Source organism: Tachysurus vachellii, chromosome 14 (genome assembly GCF_030014155.1).
Source record: "Tachysurus vachellii isolate PV-2020 chromosome 14, HZAU_Pvac_v1, whole genome shotgun sequence".
NCBI lineage: Eukaryota > Metazoa > Chordata > Actinopteri > Siluriformes > Bagridae > Tachysurus > Tachysurus vachellii.
Genome location: NC_083473.1, coordinates 19286485 through 19308485, shown reverse-complemented (window position 1 = coordinate 19308485; position 22001 = coordinate 19286485). Strand labels below are relative to the sequence as shown.

Genomic DNA, 22001 nt, shown 5'->3' with positions numbered 1-22001 from the left:
ACTTCTCTCTTTCTACCCATCCCGAGGCATCCAGAAATTGTATCAGCTCCGATCATCTTCCATGCCATGAAGATTTTGGACCCTAACTGAGATGAGGCAGACTCTGTGAGGATCCTGAGGCATCTAGAGATCTACCAGCTCCAGTTAGACTCTGTGATACTAAAGAGGAGATGCCAACTCCATGTGGTCTTTTCCATCGATACAACATTTGTTAGACTGTATATTTATAATCACACCCACCATTCATTCATTCATTCATTCATTCATCTTCTACCGCTTATCCGAACTACCTCGGGTCACGGGGAGCCTGTGCCTATCTCAGGCGTCATCGGGCATCAAGGCAGGATACACCCTGGACGGAGTGCCAACCCATCGCAGGACACACACACACACTCTCATTCACTCACGCAATCACACACTACGGACAATTTTCCAGAGATGCCAATCAACCTACCATGCATGTCTTTGGACCGGGGGAGGAAACCGGAGTACCCGGAGGAAACCCCCGAGGCACGGGGAGAACATGCAAACTCCACACACACAAGGTGGAGGCGGGAATCGACCCTGGAGGTGTGAGGCGAACATGCTAACCACTAAGCCACCGTGCCACCTTCACACCCTCCAGTGTCACCCATATGAGTATGAGGTTCCTCTTTGAGTCTGGTTCCACTCAAGGTTTCTTCCTTCCATTTAAGGGAGTTTTTCTTCCCCACAGTCATCTGAGTCACCTCAGACTTGCTCATTGGGGATAAAAACAAACACATTTAAATATATCTAATATTAATCTTGAATTTTATATTATATTAATCATTATATTATTTTTATAATAACCTTTTGTTCTATGTTTATGTTCCGTAAAGCTGCTTTGAGACAATGCCAACTGTAAAAAGCGCTATATAAATAAACTTGAATTGAAAATTGAATATATATATTTAGCTATATATTGACATCTGGTCATTTACACTTCAAGGAAAATAGGTTCAGTAGCAAAATTCTTAGAGTAACTCTGCATGAGCAAACAAATCTTGATAAAATATAAAAGCGATTATATATTTAAATCTCTCTCTATCTTTTTCTGCTCCCATCACCACCACCACCAAAAGAAACAGACTAAAATGACCAACAAAGTTTTTGTAATGAACTTCAAACCATGTACTCTTCCATTGTAGCCACAGTAACCAGTTGGTTAAGCTGCTGTGATAAGTGAATTTCCCCACTTTGGGATCAATAAAGCTTATCTTATCTAAAAATGATTAAAAAATATAGATTTCTATAATCCCCACCAAAATGTATTTCTCAAAGAATTGTAAACATGCAGGTAAAATATTATTCACTAAATATAACATGATCCGTCCAACCATCCATTTTCTGTAGCAATTATCCCTATGGATAATTATGGAGTCTATCTCAAAGGACTTAGGGTGCCAGGGCAGGACACCAATTTAGAGAAGCCAGTCAGGAGAAAACGGGAGAACTCAGAGGAACCCCTTAAATCATGGCAGGACATAAAAACTCTGTGCATTACCCTGGAAATCAGAGTCAAACATGCTAACCACTAAACAATCAAACCCTCCTACATAATATGACCCCCAACATACTGTGTGTGTGTGTGTGTGTGTGTGTGTGTGTGTGTGTGTGTGTGTGTGTGTGTGTGTGTGTGTGTGAGAAGGGTTAACTCTCAGTGCCAGTCCCAAGCCTGGATGAAAATGAGAGGGTCAGGAAGATTATCCGGGATAAAAACCTGTGCCAAATCAAATATGCAGAGCAGAGGATCTTCTTTGGTGACCCCAAACAGGGAGCAGCCAAAAGAACAACAATATACAGTGTGTGTGTGTGTGTGTGTGTGTGTGTGTGTGTAAAATACTTTATATTATTTTGTGTTTTTAATAATTTTATTTCACTATTTTTTTATTTCACATTTGTTTTGTTAATTGCTTGTTTTTTTATCTCATTATCTCAAAAAATAGCCATTTCTTATCTGTTTTACATGCAAGTACATCTGAGTTACTAACTTCAATCAAATCCAGAATAAATTCCCATAAAATGTTATTTATGATGCTTGAATTTTTCCTTTCCTTTCACTCTGAACTCATATTTGGTCTTTCAAATACGAGTTTTTTTATTTTTTAAGTAGAAACTCTAAAATAAGTTTGGTTACATGACTAATGTCCATGAATAGCTAGGCAACCAATGACTACTCCACTGTGCTGAATACAGAAATTTTTACACGGCGTGGGTGTATGGTGAGTCGTATAGGAGTGTTTTTCCATATTTCTTATATTCAATTTAATAAATCAACAGTGACCATCCTCACAAACAGTTGTACAGAAATGTGGATATTGATATAGGGTTTTAATTATCTTTAATGAGTGAGCCAGTGGGGATAGAGCTGAGGAAAAGCTACTTGAGAGTAAATGAGGAAGAGACCATGAAAGGAAACAAGACTCACCAGAGAAGCCATCATCTTCTGGGTGACACCGGATAGTGTGACTATAAATCATTACGCCTGCATACAGGATCGGAACTGTGGCTTCCAGTGTCATCTTCCACCTTCTATAACTCCCCTTTCCTTTAGCTGCAGGGCTTCATGGTGTGTAGACAAGGGTGTGTTCTTCCAACCTGTACAATGGTGTTTTTAGGTGGAGTGCAGTGTGTGCAGTACTGGCCCCAGTATTAAATACTAGCCCTGAGGGTTCATCTGCCATATCCTAGCAAGCTGGGAAGGAGACAGTGAGGTCCCCAGGTCATATGTTGAAGTGTAATTCTCTTAGATGGATGGCCTGACATGGCTAACAAGCTTTATCTGTCTGGGCATAGACTCACGGTTGTTCTTCTCTGTGGCTTGCTGCCAATCAAGGCTAATGAGAATAGCACCTTATCTATATCTATATTTATCAATAATGTACGTTTATTAATTAGTTCATAGCTCTGGTATCGTATTATGTTCATGTTACAGAATTAAACATACAAAGGCTCTATCTGTGTTCTGTTTTTAACAACAGCTCTGTAGTGCACATGGATTATCAAGTCAGTCAGACATGACGTTTGCTGTTTTGCTGTGGTACATGAATAAATGTATATGTATGTATATCTGTTTCAGTGGAAGTGATGGTGAGGATTTGCCCCCGTACAATGTGTTTTCTAAACTCTAAATTCATATTAACCTGCTGGTAAGACAGTTGGCTAACAAGAAGGCTTAAATAGATCTGGTGGACTTAAGGATAGGCTAATCTAATTTGTGTGGTGGTCTGATGTTAGCATGAACAGAGATCAGTCGAGAGAAGAGACAACAATGAGGCTGCTGTTTATACAGTCACTGACTTTTACCTCAGGTCATGAGACTGATGTGGATGATGCTGATAATTACAGAGAGAACTTCTTTCCTGTCATCAACATGATACGATTTGTCTGTAATGTTATTTCTTCATGAATAGATTAGGTTATAAATGAGTTTGAGGTTGAGAGGTGTATTCGTTGGATTTTTGGGGTCAGAGTTTGGGGATTAAAATTTGCACACTTGAGTTAATCTCAGCAGAAGCTCCTTCCCTAGAACTCATGGTGGTTCAACCAGAGTTAGCATTAGTCAAAATCACCTTTAAACGATAGGCTACATAAACAATCCTATATTTACACCATCATATTTGTGAACATTTAGGAACAAGAGCATTAGTGAGATCAGACACTGATGTTATAAGAATGAGGAGGTCTTTATCCCAAAAGTGTTTGAGCCACTTAGTAATTTAAAAACTGAACTGAACACTACAGAATACAAAAAGACAATTGTGTGCTTCTAATTGATTAGATTAGATTAGATTAGATTAGATTCAACCTTATTGTCATTACACATGTACAAGTACATGGCAATGAAATGCAGTTTGGCATTTAACAGAAGTGCAATAAGCAGCAAGTGCAAGATGTACTAGTTGTACTAGATTATTGTAATGTTATTTAGTCTAAACTTTAAATGTAGGTGCTGTTATGGCATTCTGAAGTCCCTGTGTCCAAATGCACCGTTTCCCCGCCTCCTTTTCCCCAATCTGCGCTGTGATTGGTCGTTTCGAACAGCATTTCCTCCTACTCAACTGAACATTCCAGGCACGCGGACTACAAACGTTTTCCTAAAGATGCCGAGCTAAAGAGTGTGTATATGTGTGTGTATGTGTGTGTGAGAGAGAGATATATATATGACACTGTATGTATATGTCTCTACGCCGAGATTCTGTGGACTACAGGAACTGTGTGGCTCGGATTTCACCCATAGTCTGAAATTCCTGATTTTATAGTGCTGGTAAGTTGGTGTGTGTGTGTGTGTGTGTGTGTGTGTGTGTGTGTGTGTGTGTGTGTGTGTGTGTGTGTGTGTGTGTGTGAGAGAGAGAGAGTGTGTGTGTGTGTGTGTGTGTGTGTGAGAGAGAGTGTGTGTGTGTGTGTGTGAGAGTGAGTCTGTGTGTGAGAGAGTGAGTCTGTGTGAGAGAGTGAGTGTGTGAGAGAGTGAGTCTGTGTGAGTGAGTCTGTGTGAGTGAGTCTGTGTGAGTGAGTCTGTGTGTGTGTGAGAGTGAGTCTCTGTGTGTGTGTGAGAGTGAGTCTCTGTGTGTGTGTGTGAGAGTGAGTCTCTGTGTGTGTGTGAGAGTGAGTCTCTGTGTGTGTGTGAGAGTGAGTCTCTGTGTGTGTGTGAGAGTGAGTCTCTGTGTGTGTGTGTGAGAGTGAGTCTCTGTGTGTGTGAGAGTGAGTCTCTGTGTGTGTGTGAGAGTGAGTCTGTGTGTGTGTGAGAGTGAGTCTGTGTGTGTGTGAGAGTGAGTCTGTGTGTGTGTGAGAGTGAGTCTGTGTGTGTGTGAGAGTGAGTCTGTGTGTGTGTGAGAGTGAGTCTGTGTGTGTGTGAGAGTGAGTCTGTGTGTGTGTGAGAGTGAGTCTGTGTGTGTGTGAGAGTGAGTCTGTGTGTGTGTGAGAGTGAGTCTGTGTGTGTGTGAGAGTGAGTCTGTGTGTGTGTGAGAGTGAGTCTGTGTGTGTGTGAGAGTGAGTCTGTGTGTGTGTGAGAGTGAGTCTGTGTGTGTGTGAGAGTGAGTCTGTGTGTGTGTGAGAGTGAGTGAGTGAGTCTGTCTCTGTGTGAGTGAGTGAGTGAGTCTGTGTGTGTGTGTGAGTGAGTGAGTGAGTCTGTGTGTGTGTGTGAGTGAGTGAGTGAGTCTGTCTCTGTGTGAGTGAGTGAGTGAGTCTGTCTCTGTGTGAGTGAGTGAGTGAGTCTGTCTCTGTGTGAGTGAGTGAGTGAGTCTGTCTCTGTGTGAGTGAGTGAGTGAGTCTGTCTCTGTGTGAGTGAGTGAGTCTGTCTCTGTGTGAGTGAGTGAGTGAGTCTGTGTGTGTTTTATTTCAGGCTGAGTCATGTCCCTGTAGAAATCCAATCCTGCTTTTTTTAAATATGAATAACTACAATTACACTGATGTTTTTCTTCTTTCTAAAGTTTCTAAACAGTCTTAAAGTCTTGTATTTTGCAAGGAGGTTAATCAAGCTATTAAGAACGGGGTTTCAGGGGTTCACCTACCCTCATACTATTGCCTAATTTACATCTAGACACTTACCTGTGTGTGTGTGTGGCAAAACAAACATGATTGGCTTGATGTCATAAATCTAAATTAATTAGGTATTAATTGTGTGACATGTACGTATAAAGGGATTATACATTGTTAACTTTAAGGATGTAAAATTTTATATTGTTGCATTTCCAAGGAATTAGTATAACAGCTGGTCATAATAACTATAGTATGTATTTAGTCCATTTTCCCCAGAGCCATCACTGTCATGCCAGCAAACCTAGAATCTCATTCTTTTCATAGTAAAAGGTCGAGGTTGTTCGGGTTCCTGCTTCCTTTCCCAGAGGAGGAGCGAAGAGCAGGTGTTTCCCTTTACAGCGACACCGTAGGACTGATTTATTTAAGCCATACAAATCGTTTTGATGACCTTGTTTTTTAAATGTATTGGATATTCTTAAGATACATTTTTGATTCATTGCGATTTGCTATAACAAATAATGTACAAGTATAATGCTTGATTTGTTATCTAATGAGAGAACAATCTGTCAAGTGAAATGAGATGGGACACATGGGAACTGAGGGCAAATCCCATTGTGAATGAAGGGAATGCTTGATGATGTCCCAGCCATATGCGATGCTGTCAACGTGCTGCTTCGCAGGGTGATCATTATCAAGCTTGGATTACGGTTTGTTTATTAATGATGCACCAGCTGATATCTGGCAGAGAGGGGTGCCAACAATAGAAAAAGAGCTACGTCTGGTTTATTAAGTAGATTATTTTACTTATTTGTTTTGTGACAGAGGAAATACAAAACATTGCCATGGCAACGGTTTCTATTTGCTTTTTGCTTCCAAGTCCTTGATAACTGGCCTTGGTTTTCTGTTCTCGTCTCATCTCTTGCGGCCTCCGTGGGATTTTCCTGCGAGGCCGGAGCAAGAACATACAAACCTTGATGATTCCGGTGAACCTGAACTATTTGACCTCGTCCTTGTTTCTCTTTTTGTCGCGCCGTCTTGCTGGTTGGTGTAAATCGGTCTTGTGTCAAACACTTGTGCTGCAGATTAGTTGCTGCTTCCACACATTACAACCTTCAGTTATGACACAGCGTCATGTCATGGTGTGATCTAAGCATTAGGCCTAGACTTAATCTGTAGTGGATTTTCTAATATAACCCTGTGGTCTATAAAGTGTTATTCATTTTGCCAACGATTCCAAACATAGTAAGTTATAATAAAGATTTGTTAATGGGACATTTGCTAAACATGCTAGTCTTGCGCTTTAGCAATGATTAACAGTCATTTTCTTAGCATCATCTCTCTCTTTTTCTCTCGCAAAAACACACGTTTTTATATACGGTAGTCGTTTTTTCAGAGAAACCCAGAATTTCTGTTAAGAAAACTGTTACAAAGCGTTGACACTAGAGACTCTTTCCATAAATATGAAATAAAGATGTATATTAATGCGATATACCATGTTTGAGCCAGAAATACTTATGTGCTGTTAGATGCAAATAATGTAAATTTTTACATTTTCTCAATACTGATCCATCGGGTTTAAGAAGTTAGGTCCTGAGGATCGATACGCATGACTTTAGTTCAGAGTGATAATTTTAAACAATAGAAGTCAACGTGTGTTCTGATGGTCTTTGTGTGAGGCCAAGGTGCCTCAGCTGTTCTGTATGGATTATCATTACCTAGCTGGAGGTTCTCTTGACGGCAGCTGAGTCCCCCAGCTTTAATTGGACTGTAAAGTAAGGGGTTTTTCCTAATAGGATACAGGGTGGAGGTGGGTTTCTGAAGGACACTATTCAACATTGATCTCATGCACAATGATTACGGATGTGTGTGTGTTTGTTCGGTGACTCTAATGAAAGTAACATACAGGTCAATTAAACACACACACAAGCACATCTATCAACAAAGGACTACAATGAGAAAGGAGGAGGGGTAGTCCGTGGATAGTTGAAGGGATTTAGGGTGGGGGTTGATGTTTTGGACCCATGTTTGTGCCACTGGAGCCTGCACATGTACCACATACTGGCTGGGTGAACTGAACGCCCTGGTGGTCCACGTCTGCAGCACTGATCCTCTTAGGTGATTATGGAGACGACCCGGATGTCATCCTGCGTTCACTCTCCAGCCGTGTTTACTCTGACCCTGGTGTCTGCGCATTTAATTAAAATCCCCAATCTGGACAGTAACATGTTTAGCCCTTCATTATTATAGGATTACGATATTAACACTCGCGATATTAACGCAGTCGTGTGCCTTGGGTGCATTTGTTCAGTACATGTCGAGGAATGAATAGTTGCTTTTGGTTCTTTTATGCATTTAGTGTACGCACATCAGATTTATTTTCCTTAACAGGGAATTTTATTCCCGAGTTAAGTCGTGTTTAATAAAACAATGCTGTAACACACCCATACTTTCAGACGCAGACAAACTTTGCGTCCGTTACTGACTGAGACTTTCCGCTTGTTGTGACCGTTGGCTCCAGACAGAAGCTTGGCATTGCTCTGTACACAAGTCGTGGCATGCTGCTGAGGGAGAGGAATTTGTGCGAGTCCTCTGGAGAATGTGGCAGTGCCCTGCTCAAAGCATTGGGTCAGGGCCTGGCCTTTGTGTTGTAAGGCTCCCTCTCAGCTGCTACATAAAACCCTGCTTGTTTTTTCCACTATTTCCCCCTTTTTTTCCTCTGTTCTATGGCTGTTTGACATTTAGTGGGCTTGAAGCTCAACGCCAACCCAGAAGCTTGAAGAGTGTGTCTTTTGTCCTTCCTTCTTTGCAGTTCATTCTTTTTGCCTCTTTCTTTTTGCCTGTGTTTTTGTGAGGGTGCGCCTGTGTGTGTGTGTGTGTGTCTGTGTCAGTGTGTGTCTGTGTCAGTGAGTGTGTGTGTCGGTGAGCCTGTGTGTGTGTCGGTGAGCCTGTGTGTGTGTGTGTCGGTGAGCCTGTGTGTGTGTGTCGGTGAGCCTGTGTGTGTGTGTGTCGGTGAGCCTGTGTGTGTGTGTGTCGGTGAGCCTGTGTGTGTGTGTGTCGGTGAGCCTGTGTGTGTGTGTGTCGGTGAGCCTGTGTGTGTCGGTGAGCCTGTGTGTGTGTGTGTCGGTGAGCCTGTGTGTGTGTGTGTCGGTGAGCCTGTGTGTGTGTGTGTCGGTGAGCCTGTGTGTGTGTGTGTCGGTGAGCCTGTGTGTGTGTGTGTCGGTGAGCCTGTGTGTGTGTGTGTCGGTGAGCCTGTGTGTGTGTGTGTGTCGGTGAGCCTGTGTGTGTGTGTGTGTCGGTGAGCCTGTGTGTGTGTGTGTGTCGGTGAGCCTGTGTGTGTGTGTGTGTCGGTGAGCCTGTGTGTGTGTGTGTCGGTGGGCCTGTGTGTGTGTGTGTCGGTGGGCCTGTGTGTGTGTGTGTGTCGGTGGGCCTGTGTGTGTGTGTGTGTCGGTGGGCCTGTGTGTGTGTGTGTGTCGGTGGGCCTGTGTGTGTGTGTGTCGGTGGGCCTGTGTGTGTGTGTGTCGGTGGGCCTGTGTGTGTGTGTGTCGGTGGGCCTGTGTGTGTGTGTGTCGGTGGGCCTGTGTGTGTGTGTGTCGGTGGGCCTGTGTGTGTGTGTGTCGGTGGGCCTGTGTGTGTGTGTGTCGGTGGGCCTGTGTGTGTGTGTGTCGGTGGGCCTGTGTGTGTGTGTGTGTCGGTGGGCCTGTGTGTGTGTGTGTGTCGGTGGGCCTGTGTGTGTGTGTGTGTGTCGGTGGGCCTGTGTGTGTGTGTGTCGGTGGGCCTGTGTGTGTGTGTGTGTCGGTGGGCCTGTGTGTGTGTGTGTCGGTGGGCCTGTGTGTGTGTGTGTCGGTGGGCCTGTGTGTGTGTGTGTCGGTGGGCCTGTGTGTGTGTGTGTGTCGGTGGGCCTGTGTGTGTGTGTGTGTCGGTGGGCCTGTGTGTGTGTGTGTCGGTGGGCCTGTGTGTGTCGGTGGGCCTGTGTGTGTCGGTGTGTCGGTGGGCCTGTGTGTGTCGGTGGGCCTGTGTGTGTCGGTGGGCCTGTGTGTGTCGGTGGGCCTGTGTGTGTCGGTGGGCCTGTGTGTGTCGGTGGGCCGGTGGGCCTGTGTGTGTGTGTGTGTCGGTGGGCCTGTGTGTGTGTGTGTGTGTCGGTGGGCCTGTGTGTGTGTGTGTGGGTGTCGGTGAGCCTGTGTGTGTGTGGGTGTCGGTGAGCCTGTGTGGGTGTGTCGGTGAGCCTGTGTGGGTGTGTCGGTGAGCCTGTGTGTGTGTCGGTGAGCCTGTGTGGGTGTGTCGGTGAGCCTGTGTGTGTGTCGGTGAGCCTGTGTGTGTGTGTCGGTAAGTCCAAGTCTGTGTGGGTCCGTGAGTCTGTGTGTGTGTGTGTGTGTTAGAAAGAGGGTTGTAACAATAGGATTTTTTTGTAAAAGCCTGGCCAGCATCTGTGGTGGTGTTCTGTGCGTCTGAGCGGAGACACTTCATTAGCCAGTCCCCAGGCTGTTACTCCTCCTCCTCCTCCTCTCTCTCTCTCTCTCTCTCCTCCTCCTCCTCCTCCCCTCTGCTCTGTGGCTGTACACACCGTGACAGTTCGGTTTCATCTGTGTGGAATACAGAACTGATAGTAGTTCATCTTCGGATTGTTAAATGTGCTGCTGGGTCTTTAACTCGTCTCCTCTCATCTCACTGACTGGAACTGAGGCTTTTGTTTGTGCCACTCAGGTGAGCTCCTGTTCTGCTCCCTTCTGTTCTGTTTTACAATGAATTTTTTTAGGGAAATTAGTGAAAACCTGCATCAGGATTAAAATGGGTGTGAATGTTCTCTTCATTCCCTACTCATGTATTTGTAGCAGTAGATAAATAACAGTTGTCTAGTTCACCAGTTCTGTTGTCCTGGTGTGTGTGTGTGGTGGTGTACTATGCGCGCACATGTGCTGCTTTGTTTCCTCAGCTGTGCTGATGTTGACTGAACTGTCCCGATCCACATGGAAGACGTAGCTCGAGTTTTTGCTCGGCTTTTCACATGATTTATTCACATGCACAAGGAATCAGAGTTTAGCTCCACAGAAGAAATGATCCCGCAACTGATAAGACCAGTTGGTTAGTGAAGACTGGGTTGTGTGTGTCACTACTGAAGAGCGACAGTGTGTGTGAACTGATTCTACACACATTGAGGGGGATCCGGTGGGTGGGAGGGTGCACTGAACTCTGATGTGCTCGCTCTCTCTCTCTCTTCCGCTCTCCTTCCCTCTCTCTCTCTCCCGCTCTCCTTCCCTCTCTCTCTCTCTCTCTCTCTCTCTCTCTCTCTCTCTCTCTCTCTCTCTCCACATCTATTTCCCACACACACTTTGACTCTTGTGCTGTGTTTCAGACTGGAGCAGTGGAGCGTCAGTCTCGATCGCAGCGATGGCCGTGCAAGCTAGCCTGCAGGTAAGAGCTCACTGCCTCAAACTTTTATTTACACACATTGATTTATGGTTTATTTTGCATTGTTGAGGTGAATACCCAGTGAAGGTTTTGTGATGAAGTGCTAAAAACAAAGTAAAACAAAAAATGGACCAGAACCGGCATCGTGTCCGTCGGCTTAACGACCAAGTAATAAGAAGGTTTATGATCTTTTCTGTATCTATCTATAACTGTTTATCTTTTACTCCGAATCCACTTTCTCCTGTTTTTTAAAAGCTGAACACTTTCCCAGGTCCTCACACGAAATAAAACGTGATCCCGACTCAAGCTGTGACTTCTGAAGCGAGAGCAAAGTACACAACATAGTCTGCAGTGTTTTAGATTAACACAGAGACCCGGTCAGGAGGAAGTCTGACGACGACAAATAGTTTTATATGCTTGAGAAACGAAATGTGCACAGATAAAATGTTCCTACTGAGCACTTAAAACATTTATTTAGGACATCAGTAATTAGGATGATTCAGTATATATTGAAGGAGTATTTGGTTTGGTGTATAGTTACGTGTGTGTGGTGTGATGTGTGTGTGGTGTGATGTGTGGTGTGATGTGTGGTGTGGTGTGGTGTGTGGTGTGGTGTGATGTGTGATGTGTGTGTGGTGTGATGTGTGTGTGTGGTGTGATGTGTGTGTGTGGTGTGATGTGTGTGTGTGTGATGTGTGTGTGTGTGTGTGTGTGTGTGTGTGTGTGTGTGTGTGGTGTGATGTGTGTGTGTGTGATGTGTGTGGTGTGTGTGTGGTGTGGTGTGTGTGTGGTGTGATGTGTGTGTGGTGTGATGTGTGTGTGGTGTGATGTGTGTGTGGTGTGATGTGTGTGTGGTGTGATGTGTGTGTGTGTGTGTGTGGTGTGTGTGTGTGGTGTGGTGTGATGTGTGTGTGTGTGTGTGTGATGTGTGTGTGTGTGTGTGTGTGTGGTGTGATGTGTGTGGTGTGGTGTGGTGTGATGTGTGTGTGGTGTGATGTGTGTGTGGTGTGATGTGTGTGTGGTGTGATGTGTGTGTGGTGTTGTGTGGTGTGATGTGTGTGGTGTGATGTGATGTGTGGTGTGGTGTGATGTGTGTGTGTGTGTGTGTGGTGTGTGATGTATGTGTGATGTATGTGTGTGTGTGTGTGTGTGATGTGTTGTGAGCATGTGTAACTATGTGTAAACAGGGTGAAGCACAGTACTCTTAATGTCCAAATGTGACTTTTCTCTCTCTGTGTGTGTGTGTGTGTGTGTGTGTGTGTGTGTGTGTGTTTTTTGTTTTGTCCTTTGTAACCCACCTCTCACTGGTTCTTGTTTCTTGTGCGACTCACTTTGAAAGGAATCTGAATAGTTTCTCACTCCTTTACAAACGAGCTTCGGGTTTCGAGCAAAACTTTCCGAATGGCCTGAGTGTTTTCTGATACTCCTGCCCGTAATCCAGTGCAGTAAAACAACCTCGGGTTTATTGTGCAGGTTAAAAACACCTGCTTTGAGGGCTGTGGGTGCACCTCTCTGTGTCTGAAAGCAGCTCCGATTTCTCTGTTCAGAGTTTGGCTTGTTAATAGTGGGGCATGTGGGTGAGTCTCTGTCCATGTGACGCGACTCAGAATCAACACGAAGGAATCAAACCACTGATCTGTCATGTGGCTCTGCTCCACCTTTATATACATTAGATTAAAAAAGAAATGAATTGATTAGACAGCCGATTAACCATCGATAGTCTAATGAAGGATGTAGTTTCCACATCTCATGGTCCGTCTCTAACAGTTGTCATCGTTTACTTGCACAAATTTGAGGTTTTGAGGCAATTAGTTTGAATATGTTAGTAATATGGTTTGAGTTTAGAAGATTTTTGTGCTCAGATTGAACTCTTTCTCTGCACCAAGCACAGATCAACAGCTTTATGACATCATTCCGCACTTCCTGTGATGTTCTTGGGTCACTTATATAACATGCTAATAGTTTCTCATGTGTGTCCAGCGCCCCTCCTCCCCTCTCTCTCTGTCTCTCTCTGTCTCTCTCTCTTTACTTCTCTCTCTCTCTCTCTCTCTCTCTCTCTGTCTCTACCTCTCTCTCCCCCTCTCTCTCTCTCTCTACCTCTCTCTACCTCTCTCCTTCTCTCCCCATTCTTCTTCCTCTTCTGAAGAGCTGGCACCAAACGAGAGTTGACAGCTCGGGGATGAAGAGTCGTCCCATGCTGCTGAGCTCCAGCACAAGTTTCCTACTTGACATTACTGGGAATCCCCGACTAGACTTTTTTTAACTATCCTATGACACATTGTGGTGTTTGCAGTGACTCAAACAGCTGATTGGTTTATTTTTTACAAATTCATAATAAAAGAGTGCAGATTTAAATATATATCAGCTTAGACCATGGTGCTCTTACTCGCATGTCTCTATCTCTCTCTCTCTCTCTCTCACACACACACACACACACACACACGTTTCTCGCACACACGTTTCTCTCTCTTTCTCATCCTCTTGAACACACATTTCTCTCACACACACACGTCTCTCTCTATCACACACATTTCTCTATCATTCTTACACTTTTCTGTCTCAAGCACCTCTCTCTCTCACACACACGTCTCTCGCTCACACACACACACATCTGTCTCACACACATCTCTCTCTCTCACCACACTTCTCTTGCTCTCACATGTCTTTCTCTCACACACATCTCTCTCTCTCGCTCTCACAAGCACACAGGTTTGTCTCACACACATTTCTCTCTCATTCACACACATTTCTAACACGCACACACACACACGTGTCTCTCTCACTCACGTCTCTTTCTTTCTCACACACGTCTCCCTTACACACACTTCTCTCTCTGCCTCTTCTTCTGCATTTTGTTCTTAATCTTATTCTTCTTTCTTCTTATTCTTATTTATTATTATTACATATACATATACTTCCAGTGCTTTTGTATTCCTATGCAAAGCTCCATTTTCACACTCGAGGCCCGTGCTTTTAAATGAACACTAGAGCAGGCCGAGTACACGAAACAATTTTGTTTTCCAAATATCCCCTTCAAGCACTGGCATCTTTATAGACCCCAAACACCCCATAATTGCCACCATTCTAACTAAAGTCAGGCCTTTACAGAGAAAAAATTTCCTCCTTTCCTGTGGACACCCTTCCATATCAGTCTCTCTATAAAGTCAGAGCTCAACCCACCAACGATCACTGCTTAAGATGCCGACTCTAACGGACACTCAACACTCGTGCACGAACTCGGAAGGGCCTCCGTTATGTGAACGAGAAAATATACTAACGAACTATCTTGCTTTTATCAACACCAGACACAACTTGTACTCTTAAGACACGTATTAAGTCTTCCAAGAATCCCAGGATTCTTCTAGAATATTGACGTGAAGGACTGTTTACAGATTTTGTTGTAATGCTGTAAGAATTTAATTAGCTCCATCTTGCAGAGAAAATAACCATTGATGCAGACACAGTGTTAAAAGATGACATTCATTTATTTATTTATTTTTAAACCAAGGCTTGGTTTGGAGAGAAGTTTGAATCACCGGTGCAAAGCCTACGCTCACCTCTCACTCCGCGTATCGGCCCTGGCCTCGCAGACGTTTTCCAGTACGACCAGTGGCTTGCTGTACGACATGAAGCCTCACTTTTCCCCATGCAGGAAGACCTCTCCATCTGGCTCACGGACCTTCTCGGTAAGTCCGAAAGTGACCTGACGGTCGGGTTGGTGGTCTAGTCATGGCTTCAACAGCCTGCATTAACACTTAAGGTGAATAACTTAGTATAAAGTACGTAGGATTTAGATACAGACGCACAAAGCTGGCATCCTCGAGCAGAACGGACTGTTTTATGTGTCGGCGTCACGGATGGTACAGTGTGGGAAACGAGCTGAACAATACGCAAGCCGATCTGCCTCTAAGAGCTGTATCTAAAAGACTGAACATAATGGAGGGAGTTCCCGTTCAGGATAATCACCTTAACATGCCTGTCAGCTACAACTCCGTACTTTAACATCATAGAAAAGCTGTTCCACTGCAGTAGACGAAAAGATGTGATGCTGGAAGTCGTACAGGAAGTTTGTTACAGCTTTAACCATGGTTGTAGATATAAGTGGTTATTAAGTTTAATAGGGAAAAGTCAGTTTATTCAGTATTTCAGCATTAAATATTTATTTTTTTAGTTGAGTGACAGTCTAGGGCTTTGTTTTGTTTTTTCTTTTTCTGCTTTTATTTTAAGCTGCACACATAGAACACGCAGCTAAAGCAAATGCTCTTTACTTTTCACTAACAAAAAAATTACATAAAATAAACAAAAGCGCTATAAATTCATATAAAAATGTTTTAATGTCATCTATCAATATTTCTGCAGGTTCAGAAATGCGAAGTTTTTTCTTTCTTTCTGCATCTGTCTATCCGCTAGGTGAAGAGGTGAAGGCCGAGGACTTCATGGAGGAGTTGGATAACGGCGTAAAGCTGTGTCGACTTGCTGAAATCCTGCAGAGCAAAATTCCTAACGACTTTCTCCTGGACAAGAGTCGGGTCAGTCAAGCACGGAGTGCTACTTGAACGCTACGTTGGCATTTTTTGTTTTCTAGCTGTCTAATTTGAGTACTGCTTTTTATTATTTTTCCAGCGGTATCCTATGAAGAAAGTGGCATTTAAGAAAACCGCTTCTCCAGGGTCATTTTTCGCCCGGGACAACACGGCGAACTTCCTGTCGTGGTGCCGTCAAATCGGAGTAGACGACACGTATTTGTTCGAGTCAGAGGGCTTGGGTAAGGAGCGGGAGCAGGGGGGGGGGGTAAACAAATGTTTACTGGTAACTGGTGCATGTCTCACCAGAGCTACCGTTATACACACATACAGCCTGAAGACAAAACCTTGATGCTGACTTGGGGATTATGAAGCAAAATAGACGTAATGTTAGAATGAATTTCTTGGGAAGTGATAAATATCCACACTCCCTGGTGTCACAGCTTCCCTTTTAAATCCGATTCCTCTCAGAGTTCCTTCGTCATGTCGTCTCCTTCTCTCGTTTGTGCATCCTGGATTTATGTTTCTGTAAAGCTGCTTGGTGACAGCATCCACAACTACAATTCGCTCCTGCCTCTGAGAGTCTATACCAGAGATGGGGGACTCGAGTCATATGACTCAAGTCATATGACTTGACTCGAGTCAGACTTAAGTCGCAAATTTGAGACTTGCTTGACAAATATTAAAAAAAGACTCGACTTGACATTCATGACTTGAGACTTGACTCGGACTTGAGTTAAATGACTCGGAGATGGGGGACTCGACTTGACTCGAGTCAGACATAAGTCGCAAATTTGAGACTTGAGACTTGCTTGACAAATATTAAAAAAGACTCGACTTGACTTTGACTTGACATTCATGACTTGAGACTTACTTGTGACTTGCACGTGTGTGACTTACTCCCACTTACTCTGGTCTATACAACCATTGACTCCATTTCAGCTCTGTGAAGTTCACCTTTTTATGGAGTCGTGTGGGCGATGACGAATGCAAATCGGCCGTGCTCCGCTTGTTGATTTAGCATTTATCAAAATATTAAAAAAATTTTTTTTGCTTCTGTTTGGTTTGCACAAATATTTACACTCATGTTTATGAAAAGTTGTATAAATAGGGCCAAATGTGTAGTGTTTAATTGTGGTAGCGTTACCGATAAGATCGTAATTATAATTAATCATGCAAGTTTATTTTCCTTCAAAATGAAACAGAAAACATCATACAATAATCTTTAAATTTAGAAATTTAGAATTTAGAAAAAATGTGAGACTTCTGGACATGCTTGACTAATAGATCTGACCAACAACTTTGCAGTTTTGTAGGAAGAAGTCCTGTAGCTAATCTGTCCTTAACTCCATCTACACCACTATTCATCTCCGTACTCATATTAATCATTGCTAATGTGTAAACGAAACACAAAGGTATTATCTTTTCTAATTTGACGACGTAACCAGAGTGTTGTAGCATCAGCATAAATCTTGTCATGCTTCAGCTGAGCTGTTTTTCGTCTGGCGTGTTAATGTTGGTGACCAACTGGACCATTTCCAAAACTCTATTTATTTTTCTCCTTTTAGTTCTACACAAGAACCCTCGACAAGTCTGCCTGTGTTTGTTGGAGCTTGGCCGCATTATCTCCAAGTGAGTAAATCATCTTAGGACTACTCGCAAGCAATGATCTGTCTACGTACATGACTATACGGTGTCGAAATGCCTCGTGCCTTGCTGCAAAAGCTTCTCGAACAGCTTTCTAACACTAAGAAGGCTAGATGTATTTAGAGCACCGTCTCTCGCATTAGTCCCGGTTTGACATGTTTGTGAGTTCAGCGTCGGACTCGATAAGCACAGTTAGACCGATTAGACAATTAGAAAGCTTAAACCTACAAAGTATTCCTGAAATATTTCACCATAACATAAAGCCGATCAGCCCGAAGAACAAATTCTTTCGCAGTGACTTTGACAACTAAATGCCTCCTAAAACATAACAGCTACAGTTTTTTTTTTCTTTTCATTAAAATTGTCTTTGTGTACTGTTCATGACTGACGGCACTTGCTGAAAGACTTCCCTTTGGTTTTAACTACTTGGGGGGTCCGAAATTACAAGTTACCTACTTTAGTCAAATGCAGCGCTAAGCTTTAATATGAGCTTCTTACGTTTTTCTTGCTCCTTGTTAGGTACGGGGTTGAACCCCCTGCATTGGTGAAGCTGGAGAAGGAGATCGAATTGGAAGAATCTCTGCTAATAGCAGGCGATCCTGCCCCTCCCATCAAAACCTTTACCGTGTGCTGCCAACATGGAGGCCTCCATCATGCTGTGAGTATTCACCATGGGGATGGAGCAGGTATTTTGAGGTTTGTAATGCGACCCAAACACAAACTGCATTCTGCGAACTTCAGAAAAGACTCTGATTCATGATCGTCACTTACACACACATTGTGTGCATGAATGTGGGTGTATTTTTTGTATTTTCGGATGCGTAAACATCACATTGTATCCTGACTCTTGACACTTTCTTTCCACAGGACTCTGACTCAGATGACCCTCCCTGTAATTGCTCACAGAGGTTTTCTATCGAGTACTTGGCAGAGGGACGTTACAGGCTGGGTGAAAAGATCCTCTTCATTAGGGTGAGACTTGTTCAGTGGATTGATTGCGTCAGTTTAAGAGCAGCACCTAACTAGAGAGATTCCACAAAAGAGTCATGGAACAGACTAGATGGGGAAACGGGGTAGTTACAACATAGTGGTGTATAAATGTTTTCCATTTTTTTCCTTAAGCATGAATATGTTTATATAGTTAACACATTAAAGTTAACTAGTGTGGATGAATTTACCATTAAGACCTGATCGTAACCTTATTACTTATTACTTGATACTTAATACAGCAACATAGCACCACGCTAATCACGTATACTGTACCTAAAATACTCTTGGCCGGCTACAAATGTCAAAACTAACTAAAAAAACAGATACAGTGTGTTGTTTACAGGTATATATGGCAGTAATAACTTTGTATAAAGCAGTCAGACCATGAACCTGTCAAGCTAGTGGAGGCGTGTGTTCAGAGATGGTCAATACGATTTAAGTCCAAGTTCTGGCTGTATCGCTCTCGGACTATTAAAGACTAATGCCAAAGCCACTCCTGCTTTATGCTGGTTGTTTCAGATTACAAATTTTTGCCCAAATCTGAAGTGTTTTGTTCCCTGCTGCTAAACAACATCCATAGAGTTTGATGCTGCCGACACCTTGCTTCGCTGTAGAGATGTTGGCTGTTACATAATGGCTTCTTTGCAAAAATGTTAGATGGTTACTTTTTTTGTAAATAAGTCCTATTGTTTTGGAATCATTTACTTACTGAAGGCCATATTTCAATATTTGCAATTTGCAATAGTCTCTCTCTCACTCTCATGCTCTTTTCCAGATGCTGCATGGAAAGCATGTGATGGTGCGTGTGGGTGGGGGATGGGACACGCTAAAGGGTTTCCTGATGAAGAATGACCCCGATCGTGTGCTGCAGTTCACCACTCTTGAGCAGAAGATTCTGGCATTTCAGAAAGGCTTGTCTGTCCCAGACTCCGTCCTCAGCACACAGACTGCCCAGCCACCCACCATGGACCCTCTCGCTGCTGTCAACCTTCTCTCATCCTCCTCAAGCACTTCCTCCTCAACTTCTATGGCACCCGGTAAACCTAGCACGCCCGCCTCTGGCTCAGTTACGCCACGAGGTGTTGCCCAATCTCCAGTCTGCACTCCCTCCCTTCTAAGGAAAGCAGCAGCTCCGAAAAAGAAACTTCAAATGCCCAGTGTCTCTCCCAAGACCCTGGGACCTCTAACACTACAAAAGACCTCTAACACTACAAAAAAGGTACCTTTACTCAAACCTTCACCACCAGTGGTCATGTCCCAGAAATTGCCTCTTGCCCTCTCCGACCGGAAGCAACGCCCGCGTGGTGCTCCCTCTCAGCCACGTAGTCCTGTGTGCCCAGAGCCCACCTGCAAACAAGCCAAGCCATCTTCCACCCTGGTCAGAAGTGCTTCTCAGCGAGACGGCCGGCCACCTCGAGCGCCTCATCGCACTCGACTTGCCCCGAGACGCCCCTCCTCCCCAGCAGCCACACGTTTGCAAGTGGACACGAAAAAGGGGCGCCCCATTTCCCCTCGACCAGCAGGCTTGGCAAAGACTCCCAAAGAGACTAAGCCCTTGGTTGCAAAAGGTTCCCAAGAGCCCAAACCTCCAGTAGCAAAAACTCGAGAGGTCAGACCCTCACCAGTGATTACCAAACCCAGAAGTCAAATCTCAATTCCTGCTACACAAGTTTCTAAATTTCCTCACCCATCCAGGACCAAAAATCCAGGAGGACCATCTGTTACAGGGCCCAGAGCTCCACAGACTGCACAGACACCCAGCACCAAATCCACACTCACTACAGACAGAAAAGCCCAAATCAGCAGCAGCAACAGTACCAGTAGTAGTAGGCCTCTCAAAACGAACTCCTCTCAGGTCAAAACGGTTAAACCGCCACCCAGTGCCGCCCAAAAGAAACCAGCAAACCGAACTGTGGCTTCTAAAAAAGCAGAGGAGCCCTACTTTGAGATGAGCAGTAAAAAGAAGAGGTGAACATACTGCTAACCTTGAGTGTTTTCCCCCCCTCTGTTGTGCTGGTAGTGGTTTTTGACTTTTTCCCCTTGGTGTAGCACTTTATGGTACAGGCCCGAGGCATCAGCCTCACACTATGAACACAGTTTGTTTAACAGCAATATTTCTAGTTTCGGAAGTGTTCAATTTTTTTTTTTTTTTTTTTTTTACATGTTTTATAATTTATTTGGTCTATTTTTATTTGTGTCATAAGCGTCCTATACAGAAAAAAGGGTCAAGAGATAAAGTCTCTGGTCTATTTTAAGTATCTCTTAACCTCGTCATTGAACAGAGAGAGTCTCATGTTTGTACCAGCGTAACTTTTACTTTAACCCGAGTAACATGAATCACAGTAATCGAGGCGTTGGAATTGAAACTGAGTAACACACCAATCAAGACATTTCTGATTCAGTTTAGCATTCTTGATGAAATGACACGTAGATTTATAATACTGTTTATGGGAATATCATGTGTAATCCTTTATGATATTCAGGAATGCATCTTTGTATTCATGTGTGTTAAAAACAATAATGGTTAAAGATTTAGGAGTTAATTATCTGTCTGGGTATTTTCTTAGAAGTAGAAATTGCATACTTTTTTTTTTAACATGATAATGTAAACCTATAGAGAGCTCTTGCAGGTATCGTGACTAGCCAGTTGCTTTTTTTTATTTTCTTTTTATTAGGAACTACCTCTACAAGTGCATATAAATTACCATGTGTACTGCTGATTGAGTGAAGCTCATACTGATCAAAATTAATGTCAGAATTACTGGTTTTCTTTTTTTTAAATTATTTACAGCACAAACCAAACCTGTGTTTTTTTTTTTTTTGTTTTTTTTTTAAACTTGCCTATACTTTATATTTGTTGTCTTGTGTCCAGATGTGAATGTCTGATTCTTTCTGTAAATATTTATATTACAGCACTTTACACGGGTTATTTTAAAATGTAGACTTTCTTTAACATCCTGTAAATTGTGACCATAAATTTTTCTGTCTAATAAAAATACCTTTGATTAACATGTTTAATAAGCCAATGATTTGGCCCAAAAAATAATATGCATGCTTTGAGGCATCAAAAGTGGAAGAGAGCTCTAGTTCTGTAATGTGACCCCCTAGTATGCAGCAGCATAGATTTCATGGAGAAGTATGAAGCATGCCTGTTTGGAGGAGGAACTGCTTGTAGATTGGTATGTCTTGAGTTGTATCTTGATGATTGGTGATCGCAGAGGCACTGAGAACGTTCAGAAGATTCAGCCACTGTCTGCTTGTGCATGAGTCAAAAACATGTTGGTCAAACCAGATGTTCTGCTGTAAAGTTTGGGCTTCAGATGATTGTTCTTGGCTGACGGTCGTGTGGAACCTGATGTGATCTGTTGGACCTCAGGGTTTGATATATGGTATGTTCTGAGATGCTTTTCTGCTCCCCATGGATGTAAAGAGTGATTTGAGTTACTATAGACTTCCTTCCTTCCAAATGAATACATGCAGACAAAAGTATGTTCTCCTTGCAGATCTTTTGTAGTACATTTCAGAGAGCATGAGCTCTTTGACATCAGTTCAAGTGATGTGTGTTTTACAGTAACTCGGACCACACATATAAATCCTGCATATTAACAAAGATACAAAAATACACTTTACAATACAGCAAGTAGTGCCATCATAACATTTCTAATAACTAACAAACAGACAAAGCTTGGTAGTGATTTGATTTATAATTATTTGTCATTTTAGCAATAAATCTCAACAAAAGGCAGCTTTAAGCTTTGGATCTTGAGAGGACATTGGATAAGAATACCAAGACTATACTATACTGGAATAAATGTGTTCAGGTCAAATAATTGACCCATTTTATGTTTTTACTAATCATTTTGCATTCGTTGTGAATCCTTCAGCTGTATTTCATAGAGACTGACTGCCATAATACAGGGTTCCCACGCGTCCTGG

At 43.2% G+C, this 22001-nt stretch overlaps 1 protein-coding gene across 1 annotated transcript; it reads left to right on the top strand.

The window, feature by feature from the left end:
* Positions 1-4106: 4106 nt before the first annotated feature.
* Positions 4107-21074, top strand: gas2l3 (growth arrest-specific 2 like 3). The gene is made up of 9 exons (XM_060887359.1): positions 4107-4288; positions 10850-10908; positions 14414-14591; positions 15316-15434; positions 15529-15670; positions 16997-17060; positions 17595-17733; positions 17943-18047; positions 18841-21074. Exons 2-9 carry the CDS (start codon positions 10885-10887, stop codon positions 20035-20037), a joined length of 1968 nt encoding a protein of 655 aa, XP_060743342.1. The 5' UTR covers positions 4107-4288; positions 10850-10884; the 3' UTR covers positions 20038-21074.
* Positions 21075-22001: the final 927 nt, after the last annotated feature.